Source organism: Salmo trutta, chromosome 13, assembly GCF_901001165.1.
Source record: "Salmo trutta chromosome 13, fSalTru1.1, whole genome shotgun sequence".
Taxonomy (NCBI): Eukaryota; Metazoa; Chordata; class Actinopteri; order Salmoniformes; family Salmonidae; genus Salmo; species Salmo trutta.
The window spans coordinates 18,950,816-18,973,895 of NC_042969.1; the positions used below are offsets into that span (position 1 = coordinate 18,950,816).

Here is a 23,080-nt window from a genome sequence, read left to right on the forward strand (position 1 = left end):
GTGAGCTCACTGGCTGTAGGTGCAGATGTGTAGAGTGTGCAATCATCAGAATACATGGTCACTTTAGCTTCTTGTAAGAGAAGTGGCAAATCATTTATAAAAATAGAGAAGAGTAACGGCCCAAGGCAACTGCCCTGAGGGACACCACACTGTACATATCTGATGTTAGAGGAGCTTCCATTGAAAAATACTCTCTGCCTTCCATTGGATAAGTAACTCTCCAACCATGTGATAGCAGGTAATGTAAAGCCATAACAAGTGAGTTCTTTCAATAATGATCAATAACATTAAAGCCTGCACTGAAATCTAACAATACATCCCCAACTATCATCTTATTATCCATTTATTTTAGCCAATCATCAGTCATCTGAGTCAGTGCAGTACAAGTTGAGTGTCCTTGCCTACATGCATGCTGAAAGTCAGTAGTTAACTTGTTCTTTGAAAAATAGCATTGTATTTGTACAGAACAGAATTATTTCCATCAGTTTACTGAGAAAAGGCAGCAAACTGATTGGGTGGCTGTTAGAGCCAGCAAAGGGTGCTTTACTATTTTTAGTTAGTGGTATTACTTTAGCTTCTTTCCATGCCTGTGGACATACACACTTATTTAGGCTTAGGTTAAAGAAATGGAAAATAGGGGTGGCAATGCAGTCTGCTACCATGCTCAATAGTTTCCCATCTAGGTTGTCTATACCTGGTGGCTTATCATTATTGATGTACAACAACCATTTTTCCATCTCTTTCACACAAACTTGAAGAGTGAGAAAGAGAGAGAGAGAGAGATTTGCAGACAGAGAAAGATAGAATACACAGTAAAGGGAAAGAACCAGACCAAAAGAGTGGAATAAATAATTGTATCGGAGAGATTAAGGAAAACATTCATCAGCATCAGTGGTATGTATGGGCTATATAGGAACATTGGTGCATTACCAACCCTGTTCTTGATGACAGGTTTTCTTCATGTAGCAACAGTATGATCCCATACAGACTGTCAGCAGAATGAAGACTTTAGCAAGTTGGAAAAAAAAAAAAAACACATTGAACCCTGGTCCTGGGGACAGAAGAGATATCCACTGTCACCCAGAAGCCTGTGTCCATTACATATTTTGCCACACTATTTCATCAATAGGAAACAGCTACATCAGAGTTCCATTAGTATTTTTTTCTAAACATTTTAACTACCAACAATTGGTAACAGAATTGTACGCTGCCCAAACTTACATCATTAGAAATAATAGATTACTCTGATTAAAATGGTGTGAACTTCAAACTACCAAAATACATTTTGTGACATTTGCCAAAATAGACAGACAAGTCCCTATTTCCTAAAACAAAGGCGTCTGAAAGTTCTAAGAGCAGTCTGTCAACCATCGTACCATTTATATACTACCATTTGCCTTTTGTGTTTAGAACTAAGCCTCTATGTGAAAGCGTGGCAATAACTTAACTCTTCATTTTTCACAGATCTACTCCTCTGGTGACATGGCAGGCGCAGGCAGGCAGGCAGGGAGACAGATGGCAGGCAGGCAGGCAGACAGAGTCCTCTGATGGCAGACAGGCAGACTCCTCTGATGGTAGACAAGCAGACTCCTCTGATCGCAGGCAGGCAGCACACTGAAAACGAACTGCTCAGCAAAGGAAAGACTCTTTTGAGATACCAGATTTATTTAAAAAAGCCAATTTTCAGTGTTTGTGTCCAGTGTCTGTGTTTATATGTTAAGGGGTGTTACTTTAGTAGATAATATCACCCATCTAAATAAATTGTTATTTTTGGAATAATTAACTAAATGTATGTTGTTTTTGTTTTTGTCAGTTTCATTGTTTATTATTATGCTATAAATTGTTAAAGTGATAAAATTTACTTGAAAATATTGCAATTCTGAGTAATGACTACTTTAGCAAGGATATACACGTTATTCAGTACTACTGCAGTTGCTAAATAATTCCAATAGATAGCAGCATCAGACCACAAGTTAAATGTCAGAACATTCGTTTTCTCCCTGCATACACCACCAATCCCCCTCACAGGAAAACTCCCGTGCATGCTATTTTCTGTCCCTTTCCACACTGCTAATGCAAGAGGGAGGACTGAAAATATAATGATGATTCATGTTTACACAACCTGTTTTTATTATCAGATTTTAAAATTACACATGATTACTATTTCAATAACGATTATCAATCATCCTTAACACTAATTCAGTAACTTCTGGTCGAGAAACGTATTTTCCTCGTAAGTTCATTGTTAAATTCATCAACCAGCATCGAGCCGTGTGCCTTGTGCCTTGTTAAAAGTTCATTTATGGAATTTCTTTCTTTCTGAATGCATTTGAGCCAGTCGTCCGGAACAGCTGCTGCTCTCATGCATTCTTCAATGTTACTTTCCTCGAAACAAGCATATAAGTATTTTAGCTCGTCTGGTAGACTCATGTCACTGGGCAGCTCATGGCTGTGCTTCCCTTTGTAGTCTGTATTTGTTTGCAAGCCCTGCCACATCCGGCGAGCATCAGAGCCAGTGCAGTACGATCCAATCTTAGTCCTGTATTGACGCTTTGCCTGTTTGATGGTTCGTTGGAGGGCATAGCGGGATTTTTTATAAGCTTCCGGGCTAGAGTCCCTCTCCTTGAAAGTGGCAGTTCTACCCTTTAGCTCAGTGCGGATGTGCCTGTAATCCATGGCTTCTGGTTGGGGTATGTACGTACGGTCACAGTGGGACAACGTCATCGATGCACTTATTGATGAAGCCAGTGACTGATGTGGTGTACTCCTCAATGCCATCAGAAGAATCCCGGAACATATTCCAGTCTGTGCTAGCAAAACAGTCCTGTAGCTTAGATTCTGCTTCATCTGACCACTTTCTTATTGACCGAGTCACTGGTGCTTCCTACTTTAGTTTTTGCTTGTAAGCAGGAATCAGGAGGATAGAATTAAGGTCAGATTTGCCAAATGGAGGGCGAGCTTTGTACGCATCTCTGTGTGTGGAGTAAATGTGGTCCAGAGTTTTTTTCCCTCTGGTTGCACATTTAACATACTGGTAGAAATGAGACAAAACGGATTTGAGTTTCCAAGCATTAAAGTCCCTGGCCAATATGAGCGCTGCCTCTGGATGAGCATTTTCCTGTTTACTTATGGTCGTATACAGCTCATTGAGTGCGGTTTTAGTGCCAGCATCGGTTCATGGTGGTATATAGATAGCTACGAAAAATACAGATGAAAACTCTCTTGGTAAATAGTGTGGTCTACAACTTATGATGAGATACTCTACCTCAGGCGAGCTAGAGCTCCAGACTTCCTTAGATTTCATGGACCAGCTGTTGTTTACAAATTTACATAGACTGCCACCCCTTGTCTTACCAGAGACGGCTGTTCTATCCTGTCGAAAAAGCTTAAAACGCGCCAGCTGTATGTTATTTATGTCGTTGTTCAGCCACGACTTGATGAAACATATGATTTTATAGTTTTTAATGTCCCTGTCACGGATTCCCCCGGTACTGCTGCTCATTCCGTTCACCAGCTCCGGAGGTCTAGGTCATCACTGAACTGGACGATTACCCACAACCCTGGACTGTCTTGTCTCATTACGCACACCAGGTTCCCCTTCTCCCTGATTAATATGTGTATATATGTGCCCTCTGTTCCCCATTGTCCTTGCTGATTATTGTTCCATGTCCGCTGGTTTTGTGAGTACCTGTGCTCTGTTGTATCGGATTGCGTGTTACCGTGTTAGTGTGCGCTTGTTATTACAGGTCTCGTCCTGTGTATTGTTATTACAGGTCTCGTCCTGTGTATTGTTATTACAGGTCTCGTCCTGTGTATTGTTATTACAGGTCTCGTCCAGTGTATTGTTATTACAGGTCTCGTCCAGTGTATTTATTAGAGGATTACACCTCACTCTTTGTTTGGGTTACAGCCCTGTGTTATATATATACACGTGTTTGTTTTGGGCTTCGTCCTCGTCATGTTCATGACGTACGCTATTTTGGATGGAGAAATAGAAAACCCTATTTCGTATTCCTGCGCCTGTCTCCTATCATTAAACAACGTGACAGTCGGGTTGGTGGATATACGTGATCGTAGTTTGTCTATTTTAACTAATGAAAGCATGAGGTCAAAACATATCCTCTGTTTTTGTTTTCTAGCACCCTTTTCTATTCTTTTGAGCATTGATTGAATTAAGTGCATTATTTTTGTATCTCCTTTGGTTATTCCTTTTCATGGTTTTGAGTGCAAGTACCTTTTGAACTCTACATATTTGCTATCGCAAAATAAAAATGTGTTTGTGAAGGTCTTAGGTCACATTTGAATACGAAAGAAAATGTATTTTCAAAAACACAATAGCATTTTCATTAGTTTATATAACTGTATGTACAAATGAAAAACCACTAAAACACTACAATTCAAATGTTAAAATTCATTAAATAAACACCATCACATAGATCATTCATTATTACTTTGTTAAGGGCAGGTCTTAAGAAACATTATGAAACTATGAAAATGTATGTCAAAAGAACTAAATACATGACTGTGTTTTGAGTTTGAGCTTTATTAAAATTAAAACAGTAATAAGCAGTATAACATCATCGTTAGTCATTAGTCGTGGTCCCCATGGCAACTTTCATGACATCAACACCCCTCTTAGAGTCCCACCGTGATCCACCTGAGAGACTGCAAACACTCTGCTTACTCAGCATCATCTGGAGAGAGAGAAAAAGAGAGTGAGCGAGAGTGAGCGAGAGAGAGAATTAATAATAATAATACAATTTTACTAATCAAACAAAATACATTAAACAAAGGTACAATGATGCATTACTGACCTTGTTTTCTTCTTGTAAAACCAGTATGATCCCAGACAGATTGTCAGCAAAATGAAGACTTCAACAAGTTGGAAATAAACCAACACATTGAACCATGGTCCTGGGGGACAGAAGGGAGAGGTATAACACCTACATTAACGAATCAGCTAATTAATCAAATCCATAAAAATGTACTGCAGTAAGATCTGCTTTCAACATAAAACCTACCAGCCCATGAGGAGCTGAATGTTCTGATAAAGGGAAACCGCAGTAAAATAATTAATTGTGGCTGGGACGTGTTGATGAAACTAAGGTTTCATGCCTCTTACCAGTGGTTGCCTCTATCACAGTTGTGGGGGCCACTGTTGTAGGGTATTATTAGCCTCAATCACCCACCCTGAAATCTTTGTCTCCTCAATTTATTGTCTTTGAAAGTTGCGACAGTGTTTCCTTGCAAAGTTTTATTTACATACTTTTTAATTTGGATCCTGCATTGTGGTTAGCCTCAGTTGCTGTGACAGCTACTATCTGTCCTGGGATCCTGCCAGACAAATACGCCTGAAGTTGTTTACCGTAGCTAGCTAATAGCCTAGCTGGTAGCTATCAGTATCAAGCTAGCAAGGTGTCCCAACCCTTGTGTCTGGGACCTCAGAGGTTTCCCACACTAACTGTGTCTGTTACCTTTTCCCTGCTACCTGACCTGGCTGGAACTGCGTTGTATGGCTTCCAACGTTAGCCGATGCTGTGAACAACAGTATGTGCAAAGACACTGCTTTCGTGTGGATTTAAAGGAGGAAATATATTTCTGCTTTTCAGATTTAGCCATTTTTGCGAGCTATTGTTGTTTATTTCTTCATCCTGTAAGGAGAGATACACAGAAGCCTAGCTAGTCTAGCTGGCCGTATTTCTCAGATGGAGGTCATTATTGAACATTTTCAATGGTGCAGGAGCTTTGTTTATTTTGCTTTATTCTGGGACAATGTTCACCGCCCAGACTTTCAATGTAGCAACTGTTTGCATGCAGAGGACTGCAGACCAAAAATACACAAGTATTCAGACCCCTATGAGACTTGAAATTGGGCTCAGTTGTATCCTGTTTCCATTGATCGTCCTTGAGATGTTTCCACAACTTGATGAGAGTCCATCTATGGTAAATTAAATTGATTGGACATGATTTGGAAATTCACAGACCAGTCTATATACAGTGGGGGTAAAAAGTATTTGATCCCCTGCTGATTTTGTACGTTTGCCCACTTACAAATAAATGATCAGTCTATCATTTTAATAGTAGGTTTATTTGAACAGTGAGAGACAGAATAACAACAAAAAAATCCAGAAAAACGCATGTCAAAAATGTTATGAAATGATTTGCATTTTAATGAGAGAAATAAGTATTTAACCCCTCTGCAAAACATGACTTAGTACTTGGTGGCAAAACCCTTGTTGGCAATCACAGAGGTCAGACGATTCTTGTAGTTGTCCACCAGGTTTGCACACATCTCAGGAGGGATTATGTCCCACTCCTCTTTGCAGATCTTCTCCAAGTCATTAAGGTTTCGAGGCTGACGTTTGGCAACTCAAACCTTCAGCTCCCTCCACAGATTTTCTATGGGATTAAGGTCTGGAGACTGGCTAGGCCACTCCAGGACCTTAATGTGCTTCTTCTTGAGCCACTCCTTTGTTGCCTTGGCCGTGTGTTTTGGGTCATTGTCAGGCTGGAATACCCATCCACAACCCATTTTCAATGCCCTGGCTGAGGGAAGGAGGTTCTCACCCAAGATTTGACGGTACATGGCCCCGTCCATCGTCCCTTTGATGCGGTGGAGTTGTCCTGTCCCCTTAGCAGAAAAACACCCCCAAAGCATAATGTTTCCACCTCCATGTTTGACGGTGGAGATGGTGTTCTTGGGGTCATAGGCAGCATTCCTCCTCCTCCAAACACGGCGAGTTGAGTTGATGTCAAAGAGCTCCATTTTGGTCTCATCTGACCACAACACTTTCACCAGTTGTCCTCTGAGTCATTCAGATGTTCATTGGCAAACTTCAGATGGGCATGTAAATGTATTCTTGAGCAGGGGGACCTTGCGGGCGCTGCAGGATTTCAGTCCTTCATGGTGTAGTGTGTTACCAATTGTTTTCTTTTTGACAATGGTCCCAGCTGCCTTGAGGTCATTGACAAGATCCTCCCTTGTAGTTCTGGGCTGATTCCTCACTGTTCTCATGATCATTGCAACTCCACGAGGTGAGATCTTGCATGGAGCCCCAGGCCGAGGGATATTGACAGTTCTTTTGTGTTTCTTCCATTTGCGAAAAATTGCACCAAATGTTGTTACCTTCTCACCAAGCTGCTTAGCGATGGTCTTGTAGCCCATTCCAGCCTTGTGTAGGTCTACAATCTTGTCCCTGACATCCTTGGAGAGCTCTTTGGTCTTGGCCATGGTGGAGAATTTGGAATCTGATTGATTGATTGTTTCTGTGGACAGGTGTCTTTTTTACAAGTAACAAGCTGCGGTTAGGAGCACTCCCTTTAAGAGTGTGCTCCTAATCTCAGCTCGTTAGCTGTATAAAAGACACCTGGGAGCCAGAAATCTTTCTGATTGAGAGGGGGTCAAATACTTATTTCCCTCATTAAAATGCAAATCAATTTATAACATTTCTGACATGCGTTTTTCTGGATATTTTTGTTGTTATTCTGTATCTCACTGTTCAAATAAACCTACCTGTCACGATTCTCACCGACGGTGGCGCCCCCTCCTGCTCGGGTGGCGCTCGGCGGTCGTCGTCACCGGCCTATTAGCTGCCACCGATTCCCTTTTGCTTTTCCCTTTTTTTATTTTGTGACACCTGTGGTCAATTAGCCATTAGAGGGGCTATTTAGTTTAGCTGGCCCGCTCCTGTTCGTGCGGGATTAATGATTGTTTCTTTGACAGACGGCTTATGTTCGTGTCGACGTTGTTTGACGCCGTATGTATTTTCTCCCCTGTGTGTGGGAACATTTGTTTTTGTGTGAGTGTATATATTAAAAACACCACTACCCTGTGTTCGCTGCTTCCTGCGCCTCATTCCTCCTCCACGATCACCAAGCCGTAACAGAATCCCGCACCGAGGTAAAAGGCATGGAATCAGCGGGAGCAGCGGCCACTCCTCTGCCCTCGATGGAGGAACGCGTACTCCACCACACGACAGTCCTCCATCGCATCGGATCGGCAATGGACCAGATGATGGAGAGGATGGACCGATGGGAGAGAAGTGGTATCCTCTCTCCACCTCCACCTCCCCCGATACAGCCATCTTCGCCCCCCATGACGTCTGGCTCTGGCGCGCTTCGTTTGGCGCTCCCGAGGGAGTACAATGGGGCGGCGGCTGGGTGCCAGGGATTTTTGCTCCAGCTTGAGCTGTACCTGGCCACCATCAGACCTGCTCCCACGGGGGAGGAGAGCGTGAGTGCCCTCGTTTCCTGCCTGACGGGCCGAGCTCTGGAGTGGGCTAATGCGGTCTGGAACGGTCCAGACTCGGCGAGGGACCACTACCCAGAGTTCACCCGCCGCTTTCGGGCCGTGTTCGACCACCCTCCGGAAGGAAGAGCGGCGGGTGAACGGCTGTTCCACCTCAGGCAGGAGACGAGGAGTGCCCAGGACTTCGCGCTGGAGTTCAGGACCTTGGCTGCTGGGGCGGAGTGGAACGACAGGGCCCTCATAGACCACTACCGCTGCAGTCTCCGGGCGGACGTCCGCAGGGAGCTGGCCTGTCGGGACACAGCTCTGTCCCTGGACGAGCTCATAGATATGTCCATACGACTGGACAATTTGCTGGCTGCCCGCGGGCGTTCGGAGAGGGTCCTGCCCGTTCCACCCCCGTGCACCCCCGCCCCTACCCCTATGGAGGTGGGGGGGCCGTGCAAAGGGGCACAGGAGGAAGTGGCTCCTCCTGCACCAGCTGTGGTCGGAGAGGACACACGGCCGACCGGTGCTGGAGGAGCCAGTCTGGGAGTCGAGATGGCAGGCAGAACACTTCTCGGTCACCTCAGGTGAGTCAGCACCAGATTCACCCAGAACCCCCTGTTGGTCACGTGTTTTTACATGTTTTGTTTACTACATTTTTTCCCTCTTCCCAGCATAGGGCGCTAGTCGATTCAGGCGCAGCTGGGAATTTTATAGACCGTGGACTTGCCATTAAGCTGGGCATTCCGCGGGTGCCGATAGATTCCCCTTTCCCTGTGCACTCCCTAGATAGCCGGCCATTAGGGTCAGGGTTAGTCAGGGAGTCTACGGTGCCACTGGACATGGTAACGCAGGGGAATCATAAGGAACGCATTAGTTTTTTCCTTATTGATTCGCCTGCGTTTCCGGTGGTGCTGGGGGTCCCCTGGCTGGCTGGTCACAATCCCCGTATTTTGTGGAAACAGGGGGTTCTCCAGGGGTGGTCAGAGGAGTGTTCAGGTAGGTGTCTAGGAGTTTCCATAGGTGCCACGTCGGTGGAGAGTCCAGACCAGGTGTCCACCGTGCGCATTCCCCCTGAATACGCCGATTTGGCGATCGCTTTTTGTAAAAAGAGGGCGACTAAATTACCACCTCATAGACAGGGGGATTGTGCGATAGATCTCCAGGTTGACGCTGCGCTTCCCAGGAGTCACGTGTACCCCTTGTCACAGGAGGAGACTGCGGCTATGGAGACATATGTCGCGGAATCCCTGGGACAGGGGTACATTCGGCCCTCCATCTCACCCGCTTCCTCGAGTTTCTTTTTTGTGAAGAAAAAGGAGGGAGGTCTGCGTCCGTGCATTGATTACCGAGGTCTAAACGCTATTACGGTGGGGTTTAGTTACCCACTACCTCTCATTGCTACGGCGGTGGAATCATTTCACGGAGCACAGTTCTTCACAAAACTGGATCTCAGGAGCGCGTATAATCTGGTGCGTATCAAGAAGGGAGACGAGTGGAAAACCGCCTTTAGTACCACATCAGGCCATTATGAGTACCTCGTCATGCCGTATGGGTTGAAAAATGCTCCAGCCGTCTTTCAATCCTTTGTTGACGAGATTCTCAGGGACCTGCACGGGCAGGGCGTGATAGTCTATATCGATGACATTCTGATATATTCCGCCACCCGCTCCGCGCATGTGTCCCTGGTGCGCAAGGTGCTTGGTAGACTGCTGGAGCATGACCTATACGTTAAGGCTGAGAAGTGTGAGTTTTCCAAATGAGCCGTCTCCTTTCTGGGTTATCGCATTTCCACCACGGGGGTGGTGATAGAGTGTGACCGCGTTAAGGCCGTGCGTAATTGGCTGACTCCAACCACGGTGAAGGAGGTGCAGCGGTTTTTAGGCTTTGCCAATTACTACCGGAGGTTTATCCGGGGTTTTGGCCAGGTAGCGGCTCCCATTACCTCACTGCTGAAGGGGGGGCCGGTGCGTTTGCGATGGTCGACGGAGGCGGACGGAGCCTTCAAGAAGTTGAAGACGCTGTTCACCGACGCACCCGTGTTGGCGCACCCGGACCCGTCTTTAGCGTTCGTAGTGGAGGTGGACGCGTCCGAGGCTGGGGTGGGTGCCGTGCTATCACAGCGCTCGGGTGTGCCATTGAAACTCCGCCCCTGCGCTTTCTTTTCGAAGAAACTCAGTTCGGCGGAGCGTAACTACGATGTGGGGGACAGGGAGTTGCTAGCAGTGGTCAAAGCTCTGAGGGTGTGGCGGCACTGGCTTGAGGGGGCTAAACACCCCTTTCTCATCTGGACCCACCACCGAAACCTGGAGTACATCCGGGCAGCGAGGAGACTGAATCCACGTCAGGCGAGGTGGGCCATGTTCTTCGCCCGGTTTAGGTTTACCATCTCCTATAGACCGGGTTCCCTGAATACTAGGGCCGACGCGCTGTCCCGTCTCTATGACACGGAGGACCGGCCCATCGATCCAACTCCCATCATTCCAGCGTCTAGGCTGGTGGCACCTGTGGTATGGGAGGTGGACGCGGACATCGAGCGGGCATTGGTGTTAGAACCTGCACCTGCGCAGGTGCCCTTGGGGCGCATGTATGTGCCGCTCGGTGTTCGTGATCGTTTGATTCGGTGGGCGCACACGCTACCCACTGCGGGTCATCCTGGTGAGGCGAGGACAGTGCGGAGTCTATGGGGGAAGTACTGGTGACCCACCTTAGCTAAGGACGTGAGGTCCTATGTCTGTTCCTGTTCGGTGTGTGCCCAGAGTAAGGCTCCTAGGCATCTACCAAGAGGGAAGTTACAGCCCCTCCCCGTTCCACAATGACCATGGTCGCACCTGTCCATCGACTTCCTGACAGATCTTCCCCCCTCTCAGGGGAACACGGCGATTCTGGTGGTTGTGGATCGGTTCTCTAAGTCCTGCCGTCTCCTCCCATTGCCCGGTCTCCCTACGGCCCTGCAGACTGCGGAGGCCCTATTTACCCACGTCTTCCGGCACTACGGGGTGCCGGAGGACATTGTCTCTGATCGAGGTTCCCAGTTCACATCCAGGGTCTGGAAAGCGTTTATGGAGAGGCTGGGGGTCTCGGTCAGTTTGACCTCCGGTTATCACCCCGAGAGCAATGGGCAGGCGGAGAGGGTGAACCAGGAGGTGGGCAGGTTCCTGAGGTCGTATTGCCAGGACCGGCCAGGGAAGTGGGCGAGGTATATTCCCTGGGCTGAGTTAGCCCAGAACTCACTTCGCCACTCCTCTACTAACATATCACCCTTTCAGTGTGTGTTAGGTTACCAGCCGGTCCTGGCCCCATGGCACCGGAGTCAGACCGAGGCTCCTGCGGTGGAGGACTGGGTCCAGCACTCCAAGGAGACCTGGAGAGCCGTCCAGGACTCACTAAAGGAGGCCAGTGCGCGGCAGAAGAGGAGTGCTGAGCGCCACCGCAGTGAGGCGCCCGTGTTCGCACCGGGAGACAGGGTCTGGCTCTCGACCCGGAACCTGCCCCTCCGCGTGCCCTGCCGGAAGCTGGGGCCGCAGTGTGTGGGGCCCTTCAAAGTCCTGAGGAGGATAAACGAGGTGTGTTATCGGTTGCAACTCCCTTCCTATTACCGTATTAACCCCTCGTTTCATGTGTCTCTCCTCAGGCCGGTGGTAGCTGGTCCCCTTTACGAAGATGAGGTGCCGGAGGTCCCTCCGCCCCCTCTGGACATCGGGGGGTCCCCGGCGTACAGCATACGGGCCATACTGGACTCGAGACGCCGGGCGAGGGGCCTACAGTACCTCGTTGACTGGGAGGGGTACGGCCCGGAGAAGAGGTGCTGGGTGCCGGCGGCGGACGTCCTGGACCCATCTATGTTGAGGGAGTTCCACCACCTCCGTCCGGATCGCCCTGCGCCTCGCCCTCCGGGTCAACCTCGAGGCCGGTGTCGGCGCGCTGCGGGAGCCGCGCGTCAGGAGGGGGGTACTGTCACGATTCCCACCGACGGTGGCGCCCCCTCCTGCTCGAGTGGCGCTCGGCGGTCGTCGTCACCGGCCTATTAGCTGCCACCGATTCCCTTTTGCTTTTCCCTTTTTTTATTTTGTGACACCTGTGGTCAATTAGCCATTAGAGGGGCTATTTAGTTTAGCTGGCCCGCTCCTGTCCGTGCGGGATTAATGATTGTTTCTTTGACAGACGGCTTATGTTCGTGTCGACGTTGTTTGACGCCGTATGTATTTTCTCCCCTGTGTGTGGGAACATTTGTTTTTGTGTGAGTGTATATATTAAAAACACCACTACCCTGTGTTCGCTGCTTCCTGCGCCTCATTCCTCCTTCACGATCACCAAGCCGTAACACTACCATTAAAATTATAGACTGATCCTTTCTTTGTCAGTGGGCAAACGTACAAAATCAGCAGGGGATCAAATACTTTTTTCCCCCACTGTAAGGTCCCACAGTTGACAGTGCATGTCAGAGCAAAAACCAAACCATGAGGTCGAAGGAATTGTCCGTAGAGCTCTGAGACAGTATTGTGTTGAGGCACAGATCTGGGGAAGGGTACCAAAACATTTCTGCAGCATTGAAGGTCTTCCTAGAGCTGGCAACCCGGCCAAACTGATCAATCGGGGGGAGTAGAGCGTTGGTCAGAGAGGTGACCAAGAACCCAATTGTCACTGAAAGAGCTCCAGTGTTTCTCTGTGGAGATGGGAGAACTTTACAGAAGGACAACCATCTCTGCAGCATTTCACCAATAAGGCCTTTATGGTAGAGTGGCCAGACGGAAGCCACTCCTCAGTAAAAGGCACATGACAGCCTGCTTGGAGTTTGCCAAAAGGCACCTAAAGACTTTCAGACCATGAGAAACAAGATTTTCTGGTCTGATGAAACAAAGATTCTACTCTTTGGCCTGAATGCCATGTGTCATGTCTGGATGAAACCTGCCACTGTCCCTATGGTGAAGCATGGTGGTGGTAGCATCATGCTGTGGGGATGTTTTTCAGCGGCAGGGACTGGGAGGCTAGTTGGGATCGAAGGAAAGTACAGAGAGATCCTTGGTGAAAACCTGCTCCAGAGCGCTCAGGTCCTCAGACTGGGGTGAAGGTTCACCTTCTAACAGGACAACAGCCCTAAGCACACAGCCAAGACAACGCAGGAGTGGCTTCAGGACAAGTCTCTGAAAATCTTTGAGTGGCCCAGGCAGAGCCCAGACTTGAAACCGATCGAACATCTCTAGAGAGACCTCAAAATAGTTCTGCAGCGATGCTCCCCATCCAACCTGACAGAGCTTGAGAGGATCTGCAGAAATGAATGGGAGAAACTCTACAGAATAGACAAAAATACCAATGGGGGTGGTGTTACAGTCTATATTCAGAACCACATTCCTTTAAAGCATTGAGACTATCTCATATTAAATACTGTGGAAGTAATATGGCTACAGGTTCATTTGCCTAACCTAAATTCCATTCTTATGGGAAGCTGCTATTGACCACCAAGTCCTAACAGTCACTATCTAGATAATATGTGTGAAATCAAATCAAATCAAATTCTATTAGTCACATACACATATTTAGCAGATGTTATTGCGGGTTTAGTGAAATGCTTGTGTTCCTAGTGCCAACAGTGCTGTAGTATCTAACAATACACACATCTAAAAGTAAAAGAATGGAATTAAGAAATATATAAATATTAGGACGAGCAATGTCGGAGTGGCATTGACTAAAATACAGTAGAATAGAGTATATACATATATTCAGTTGAGCAACGGGGTGGTAGTCGGCTAGTGATGGCTATTTAACAGTCTGATGGCCTTGAGATAGAAGCTGATTTTCAGTCTCTCTCTTGATGCACCTGTTTTTTACTGTTGTGCCCTCTTAACCACACTGTCTGTGTGGGTGGACCATTTCAGATTGTCAGTGATGTGTACGCCGAGGAACTTCAAGCCTTTCACCTTCTCCACTGTGGTCCCGTCGATGTGGATAGGGGCGTGAATATGTCTGTAAATACTCCAGCCAGCTGGTCTGCGCATGCTCCAAGGAGGAGCCGGCATCCCCTGTACTGATGTTTGCCCTTTTGATTACTTTACGGAGGGAATAACTACACTGCTGGCATTCAACCATATTCCCAATCACCTTGAAATGGTTAAATGCAGTGGTTCGGGCTTTCAGTTTTCAACCGATGCTGCCATCTATCCAAGGTTTTTGGTTTGGGTAGGTTTAAATAGTCACAGTTGTAACAAAATCACCTATACACTTCCTGATGAAGTCCGTCACCGTGTCCGTGTATACAGTTGAAATCGGAGGTTTACATACACCTTAGCCAAATACATTTAAACTCAGTTTTTCACAATTACCAACATTTACTCCTAGTAAAAATTCCCTGTCTTAGGTCAGTTAGGATCACCACTTTATTTTAAGAATGTGAAATGTCAGAATAATAGTAGAGAGAATTATTTATTTCAGCTTTTATTTCTTTTATCACATTCCCAGTGGGTCAGAAGTTGACATACTCTCAATTAGTAATTGGTAGCATTGCCTTTAAATTGTTTTTTTATGGGTCAAATGTTTTGGGTAGCCTTCCACAAGCTTCCCACAAACTGTTGGGTGAATTTTGGCCCATTCCTCTTGACAGAGCTGGTGTAACTGAGTCAGATTTGTAGGCCTCCTTGCTTGCACATGATTTTTCAGTTCTGCCCACACATTTTCTATAGAATTGAGGTCAGGGCTTTGTGATGGCCACTCCAATACCTTGACTTTTTTGTTCTTAAGCAATTTTGCCACAACTTTGGAAGTATGCTTGGGGTCATTGTCCATTTGGAAGACCCATTTGCGACCAAGCTTTAACTTCCTGACTGATATCTTGAGATGTTGCTTCAATATATCTACATAATTTTCCTCCCTCATGATGCCATCTATTTTCTGAAGTGCACCAGTCCCTCCTGCAGCAAAGCACCCCCACAACATGATGCTGCCACCCCCGTGCTTCACGGTTGGGATGGTGTTCTTCGGCTTGCAAGCCTCCCCCTTTTTCCTCCAAACATAACGATGGTCATTATGGCCAAAAAGTTATATTTTTGTTTCATCAGACCAGAGGATATTTCTCCAAAAAGTACAATCTTTGTCCCTATGTGCAGTTGCAAACCATAGTCTTGCTTATTTATGGCGGTTTTGGAGCAGTGGCTTCTTCCTTGCTGAGCGGCCTTTCAGGTTATGTCTCCTTCCTGAGCGGTATGACGGCTGCGTGGTCCCATGGTGTTTATACTTGCGTACTATTGTTTGTAAAGATGAACGTGGTACCTTCAGGCATTGGGAAATTGCTCCCAAGGATGAACAATTTTTTTTCTGAGTTCTTGGCTGATTTCTTTAGATTTTCCCATGATGTCAAGCAAAGAAGCACTTAGTTTGAAGGTAGGCCTTGAAATACATGCACAGGTACACCTCAAATTCACTCAAATGATGTCAATTAGCCTATCAGAAGCTTCTAAAGCCATGACATCATTTTCTGGAGGAATAAAATGAAAGCAATCAGTGCAGTGATATTTAAGTGATTTTTCACCCTAACACATATAGTTGGCTGAAAAAGACAGATCCTCGGGTGGGCGGGGCAAGCAATTGCTACTAACAGTCACTTTTCAGCCCTTTTTACATGTATATCCTACTACCAGTCCCTTTTATGTGTAAACCCATCTCAACCACTCCAGTACCCCTGCACATTGAATAAGGTACTGGCACTGACCTGTATATACAACCACTCTAGTACCCCTGCACATTGAATAAGGTACTGGCACTGGCCTGTCTATACAACCACTCCAGTACCCCTGCACATTGAATAAGGTACTGACCTGTATATACAACCACTCCAGTACCCCTGCACATTGAATAAGGTACTGGCACTGACCTGTATATACCACCACTCTAGTACCCCTGCACATTGAATAAGGTACTGACCTGTATATACCACCACTCCAGTACCACTCCAGAATTTTCCAAGCTGTTTACAGGCACAGTCAACTTAGTGTATGTAAACTTCTGACCCACTGGAATTGTGATACAGTGAATTATAAGTGAAATAATCTGTCTGTAAACAATTGTTGGAAAATTACTTGTGTCATGCACAAAGTAGATGTCCTAACCGACTTGCCAAAACTATAGTTTGTTAACAAGAAATTTGTGGAGTGGTTGAAAAACAAGTTTTAATGACTTTGACCTAAGTGTATGTAAACTTCCGACTTAAGTTGTTCGTCGATGTTATTCTCAGAGCCTATCCGGAACATATCCCAGTCCGCGTGATCAAAACAAGCATGGATTCCGATTGGTCAGACCAGCTTGAGTAGACCTTAGCACGGGTACTTCCTTTTTGATTTTCTGCCTATAGGAAGGGAGGAGCAAAATGGAGTTGTGATCTGTTTAAGGGGGGCCTTGTAGGCATCCCATAAGGGGGAATAACCGTGGTTGAGCGTTTTACATTTTAGTCATTTAGCAGACGCTCTTATCCAGAACGACTTACAGTAGTGAATGCATACATTTCATACTTTTTTTCCCCGTACTGGTCCCCCGTGGGAATCGAACCCACAACCCTGGCGTTGCAAACACCATGCTCTACCAACTGAGCCAGCCACAGCGAAAGTGCTACAGTCAATGTGTTGATAGAACTTCGGTTGCATTTTCCTCAAATTTGCATAATTAAAATCCCCAGCTACAATAAATGCGGCCTCAGAACATGTGGTTTCCTGTTTGCACAAAGTCCAGTATCCTTGAGGGTCGTCATGGTATCGGCTTGAAGGGGAATATACACGGCTGTGACTATAACCGAAGATAATTTTCTTGGAAGGTAATACGGTCTGCATTTTATTGTGAGGTATACTAGTGTAACCGATGTGAATTGGCTAGTTAGTTAGCGGTGGTGCGCGCTAATAGCATTTCAATCAGTGACGTCACTCGCTCTGAGACTTGAAGTAGGGTTTCCCCTTGCATTGCAAGGGCCGCAGCTTTTGTGGCGCGATTGGTAACGATGCTTTGTGGGTGTCAGTTGTTGATGTGTGCAAGGGTCCCTGGTTCGAGCCCAGGTTGGGGCGAAGAGAGGGACGGAACCTACACTGTTACACTAGGTCGGGTGAACAAAACAACTTTTTGTACGTCATCAGAATCACACCATGAGTAGTAAATCATGAAACATACACCACCGCATTTCTTCTTCCCGGAGAGTTCTATTTTCCTGTATGCGCAATATACTGAACCCAGCAGGCTGTATGGACGGGGACAGTATATCCTATTCAGAGAGAGCAATGATTCCGTGAAACAGAGTATGTTATGGTCCCTGATGTCTCTCTGAAAGGAGATCCTCGCCCTGAGCTCGTCTACTTTATTGTCCAGAGAAAGAACATTAGCAGGTAAAATACTCGGAAGCAGGGGATGGTTTGCAAGCCTCCTGAGTCGGACTAGAAGTCCACTCCGAATACCTCTTTTCTGCCGGCGGCGTCTTGGAGCAGCCTCTGGGATAAGTTCAATTGCCCTGGGGGTACGAATAAAGGATCCAATTTGGGAAATTCCTGATCATAATGCTGGTGATTTACCACATCTCTGATATGCAAAAGTTTTTTCCGGCTGTATGAAATGACACAAAAAACATTCTGGGCTAATAATGTAAGAAATAGCACACAAAAAAACAAAATACTGCAGAGTTGCTTAGGAGCTAGAAGCAGAGCAGCCATGTCTGTCGGCACCATCTTGCCATCTGGCTTGATAATGTATGTGATATCAACAGAGAGGTATATTTTCTGGGTGATTTCAATATTGACTAGCTTTCATCAAGTTGCCCACTCAAGAAAAAGCTTCAAACTGTAACTAGTGCCTGCAACCATTTTCAGGTTGTCAGTCAGCCTGCCAGGGTAGTTACAAAGAGTACAGGAATTAAATCATCAACATGTATCACGTCTTTACTAATGCAGCAGAAATTTGTTTTAAAGCAGTATCCAAATCCATTGGATGTTTCACTCTAAAGTTTCTACAACTGTTAAAATTATGTCTGTGAGTATAACAGAACTGATATGGCAGGCGAAACCCCGAGGACAAACCATCCCCCCCCAAAATATTTCAGCCTACCACTGTTTTCAATGGCTGTATTACACCTGTGATTTTATGAAAGTTAAATATTTATCATTCTGTAGTTTGATTTTCGCACTCTGCAATTTCACCGGATGTTGGCCAGGTGGGACGCTACCACCTGCCCATAAGAAGTTAAATGTCAATGGAGAGCTAACATTAATAATATGCATGTCAATCTCTCATGGCTCAAAGTGGAGGAGAGATTGACTTCATCACTACCTGTTTTTGTAAGAAGTGTTGACAAGCTCTTTAAAATAACAGAACACAGCTCGGACACCCATGCATACCCCACAAGACATGCCACCAGAGGTCTCTTCACAATCCCCAAGTCCAGAACAGACTATGGTAGGTGCACAGTACAACGTACAGCCATGACTACATGGAACTCTATTCCACATCATCAGGTAACTGATGCAAGCGGTAGAATAAGATTTTAAAAAAATGAAAATACACCTTATGGAATAGTGGCTACTGTAAGAGACACACACACAGGTACAGACAAACACATACGCACACAAACGCTAGCACGTGCACTCTACACACACGTACATTGTAATATTGTTGTATGGTCGTATTCTACATTTTGTATTGCAGATATGTAGTGGTGTAATGATGTTATATGATGTGCTGTTTATCTGTTGTTCCTTAATGTGTTTGGACTCCAGGAAAACTAGCTGCTGCCTTGGCAACAACTAATGGGGATCCCTGATAAATAACAATACATACAGTTAACATATAGAAACCCTGGTGGCAATAAAACATTTAAAGGAATCACATATCTGAGTTGATGTGACAAATGCTATGATGCTGCTACTTCAAGAGGGTCGTTCAGTGAAATTAGTCCCTTTTAGGTAGTGTAACCTGAAAATGAATCACTAATCTCTCCCGCGGCTAGATGTTCTTTACCATTCGGCCATCAGATTTGCCACTAATGCTCCTTATAGGACACATCACTGCACTCTATACTCCTCTGTAAACTGGTCACCTCTCAAGACCCACTGGTTGATGCTTATTTATAAAACCCTCTTAGGCCTCACTCCCCCTTATCTGAGATATCTACTGCAGCCCACATCCTCCACATACAACACCTGTTCTGCCAGTAACATTCTGTTAAAGGTCCCCAAAGCACACACATCCCTGGGTCGCTCCTCTTTTCAGTTCGCTGCAGCTAGCGACTGGAACAAGCTGCAACAAACACTCAAACTGGACAGTTTTATCTCAATCTCTTCATTCAAAGACTTAATCATGGACACTCTTACTGACAGTTGTTGCTGCTTTGTGTGATGTATTATTGTCTCCACCTTTTTGCCCTTTGTGCTGTTGTCTGTGCCCAATAATGTTTGTACCATGTTTTGTGTTGCTACCATGTTGTGTTGCTACCATGTTGTTGTTATGATGTGTTGTTACCATGCTGTGTTGTCATGGGTTGCTGCCTTGCTAGATTGTTGTCTTAGGTCTCTCTTCATGTAGTGTTGTGTTGTCTCTCTTGTGATGTGTGTTTTGTCCTATATTTATATTGTAATTTTTAAAAACGTTTAATCCCAGGCCCCCGTCCCCGCAGAAGGCCTTTTGCCTTTTGGTAGGCCATCATTGTAAATAAGAATTTGTTCTTAATGGACTTGCCTAGTTAAACAAAAGTTAAATAAAATCATTTTAAACACAATCACATATTATAAAGAGAAATCTTCAGAAATGACTTTGGCAAAGCAAGAAAATAAGGCTTTACAATTGGACACATTTTGGGATTAAGTGTATTAAAATCATCCTAGAAGTCACAGAGTGTCACGTCCTGACCAGTATAAGGGGTTATTTGTCATTGTAGTTTGGTCAGAGCGTGGCAGGGGTGTGTTTGTTCTGTGTTGTCGGGGTTTTGGGGTTTTGTTCTATGTTTTGTATTTCTATGGTTTTTCTATATTGTATATTTCTTTGTGTTGGCCTGGTATGGCTCTCAATCAGGAACAGCTGTACATCGTTGTTGCTGATTGGGAGTCATACTTAGGTAGCCCTTTTTCACCTGTCGTTTGTGGGATTTTTTTTTTTTTTTTGCATAGCTGTGTGTGTAGCCTGCAATACTGTGCGTTCGTTTTCTTTTGTTAAGTGTTCAATGAAAGTTAAGATGAGCACTCAACCTGCTGCGCCTTGGTCTACTCCGTACGACATTCGTTACACAGAGGGTGACAAAGGGACATGTCAAAATGCTGCATTTTGGCACGTTAGCAACTCTTTATTCATATTAAAAGTCTGAGATATTGAATTCTCCATGTGGTCTATATTAAATAAAATATCAAATAGCTAGTAAATTTGTGGAACGACCCTAGAGGTCATGATTATGATGATGATGATGACGATGATGTCAATCATCATAATAATCATCATCTTTATCAACATAATTTGGTATTATTTTGCATGATATAAACTAAACATAATGACACAGAGAGTACAGCATTGAAAATGTCATGCCCCGGGGCCTTACCAGTGGAGGTTTTACTGGTGGGGGCCTCAGTCACAGTCGCCACTGTTGTAGACTCAGCACACAGGGTATTACCAGTGGCATTCACCCACTCTGATACTTTTGTCCCGTTGGATAAGGTGCAGTTAACATATATCAGCCCTGTAGGCAATCCAAACAACAGTAATCACATGTGTATCTGAATTACATGTAAATACTGGCAAATGGATAGTGCTGTTTAGAAACAGGTCAATTCTTATTGATATTATTTGTCATTGATCATTATAATCATTATCATTAATATTGTTGATCATTATGTTTTTTTAACAAAGTAAATTAAACAGTAGATTACCTGGACAGTGTGAGATTCTCCTGCTGACAGTATCACTGCTGATGTTGTTTCTGATGGTACAGGTGAGATTTCCTGACAGGCCTTTCTTCAGAGTGATGGTGTTTGTCTCAGTGTCGTTCAGTGTCTGTCCATCCAGAGTCCAGCTGTACTGGGGACCATCCCCCTCAGAGGAACAGGACACCTTCATCTCTCCATGGGACAGACACTCAGAGGACAGCTGAGGACTGGACACTGGAGCTGTGGGGGAAGAAGGATATGTAACTGTAGTAAGAGGGCATAACACATTAGAACAACACCAGCCATTCTTCTTGAAAGCCACAGAAACTACTGTAGTCAACAGGAGCAGCAGATTCATAACACACAATGACTGCATTTCAAATAACCAACAGATGATTTAATGTTGCTGGATGTGGTTATGACTCTATGTACCAACTACAGTAGACTAAGAAAATAAAAATGACTCCATGGTTACACATAAAATGCATTTCTCATTATTTTGATTATTAGGTAGTCACATATTTGTAGTTTAGCCAGAGCAATAGCTTGTCAAAGTTGTCATTTGCAATTATTATTTGGTAAGTTAGTTATTTACCTTCGATGAACAGTTGTAGTCCTCTGATCCCTGATGATTTCCCTGCTGAATTAAATGTTTCTAGCAGATATTCACCAGAATCTGTACTTCTTGTGTTATTTAATCTAAATGTCCCATTGTTTATAAAGAAGTGTACTCTGTCTTTAATGGGGCTGTCTTTTGTTATCCATTTGTCCTTCTTCGATCTGAGTATCTCTGTTTTAGCACCAGTTGGGTCTTTATAAAATAAGAGATCATCATATCTCGTGGCATCAGTCACCAGCTGGAGATAGACAGTTCCTCCCAGAGCTCCATAACACTGACATCCATTCTGTCTAGCATCACAGGAAGTCTCCGAGCCTGAAGATCAAGAAGAAAAGACAATGTAGTGACGATCACTGTTCTAACCCATGTCAAGTCATGTATCATTTTACAGATGAGGATATAAGTAACTAACAGTATAACCAAACCAACAGCATCAATGTGATAGGGATCATTAAGTCAGTGATCATTATCATGGGACAATGAGTAAAGAGACAACTGTCTTCTACAGTGTTCTGAATGTTGTCTATCATCATCCGTCATTTCTGCTTCGTGATATACAAGACTCCTGATACAATGTTTTCCATAAAAGAAGAGGAAAACCAACACATATAAAGATGTTTCTTACCATGAGACACTCCAGCTGAGATCACCAACAGTCCTAAAACAGCCTCCATGTCTCTTTACAACGCAGGGTCTCAGTTTATCAATGAACCTTTGGTACTTCAACAAAGTCCTCTATTTTCTAGTCAGAGCTGAATTTCCATAACCTGGCAATGTTTTACGGTACAAACAAAACCAATGCAAGGACAGTATGAGAGATAGTTGTTCCTGCCACTCAGAATAATTCACCCAGTGTGACAAGCAAAAGAAAAAGTGTAATTTTGACCCTAATCATAGGTTCTGACTGAGAGGAAAGAAGAAGGGCCACGTCACAGTTTCACTTTTCATTATATAAACAGCCAGGCTGGCTACATGTCTCCTGTGTGATGGATTTAGACAGGATGTCAAAAATGTGATAATTGATGCTACTTTTGAGTGTGAAGAAGATATGTTGGCGCCTTAGAAAATAACACCTCATTGGTTGTGTCAGGGCAGTGGTCAGCTCTCACACACTGCTGTACAACACTGACATGAAGACACTACCTTCTTCTTCACAATTAGTAGGCTCTTTCACTCCATAAGTGAGAGAGAGATAGAAAGACAGGGATTTGAGAGGAGGAGAGGTGAGAGAAATAAGAAATGAAACAGAGAGGACCAGCAGATCAAAGTCCAATGTTTCCGTAATAGTGGTTTGTGACCCTGTGGTGTCTTCGGCTAGCTACAACTGATTCCTTTTGGGTTGAAGCTGTTGGCTAGACA

The 23,080-nt window shown here is 45.0% G+C and overlaps 1 protein-coding gene across 1 annotated transcript; it reads right to left on the reverse strand.

The window, feature by feature from the left end:
- Positions 1 to 4,337: 4,337 nt before the first annotated feature.
- LOC115205387 (uncharacterized) lies at positions 4,338 to 22,629 on the reverse strand. The gene is made up of 6 exons (XM_029771330.1): positions 22,347 to 22,629; positions 21,698 to 22,036; positions 21,106 to 21,342; positions 20,778 to 20,915; positions 4,815 to 4,914; positions 4,338 to 4,694 (listed from the first exon to the last, which is right to left on the reverse strand). Exons 1-6 carry the CDS (start codon positions 22,393 to 22,395, stop codon positions 4,691 to 4,693), a joined length of 867 nt encoding a protein of 288 aa, XP_029627190.1. The 5' UTR covers positions 22,396 to 22,629; the 3' UTR covers positions 4,338 to 4,690.
- Between the last annotated feature and the right edge of the window lie 451 nt (positions 22,630 to 23,080).

Coding starts and splice junctions, on each gene's coding strand:
- LOC115205387 (XM_029771330.1), bottom strand. CDS start 22,395: ATGGAGGCTGTTTTAGGACTGTTGGTGATCTCAGCTGGAGTGTCTCAT. Junction 20,916..21,105: donor GAGAATCTCACACTGTCCAG/GTAATCTACTGT, acceptor GATTGCCTACAG/GGCTGATATATGTTAACTGC. Junction 4,915..20,777: donor CACCAGTAAAACCTCCACTG/GTAAGGCCCCGG, acceptor TCTGTCCCCCAG/GACCATGGTTCAATGTGTTG.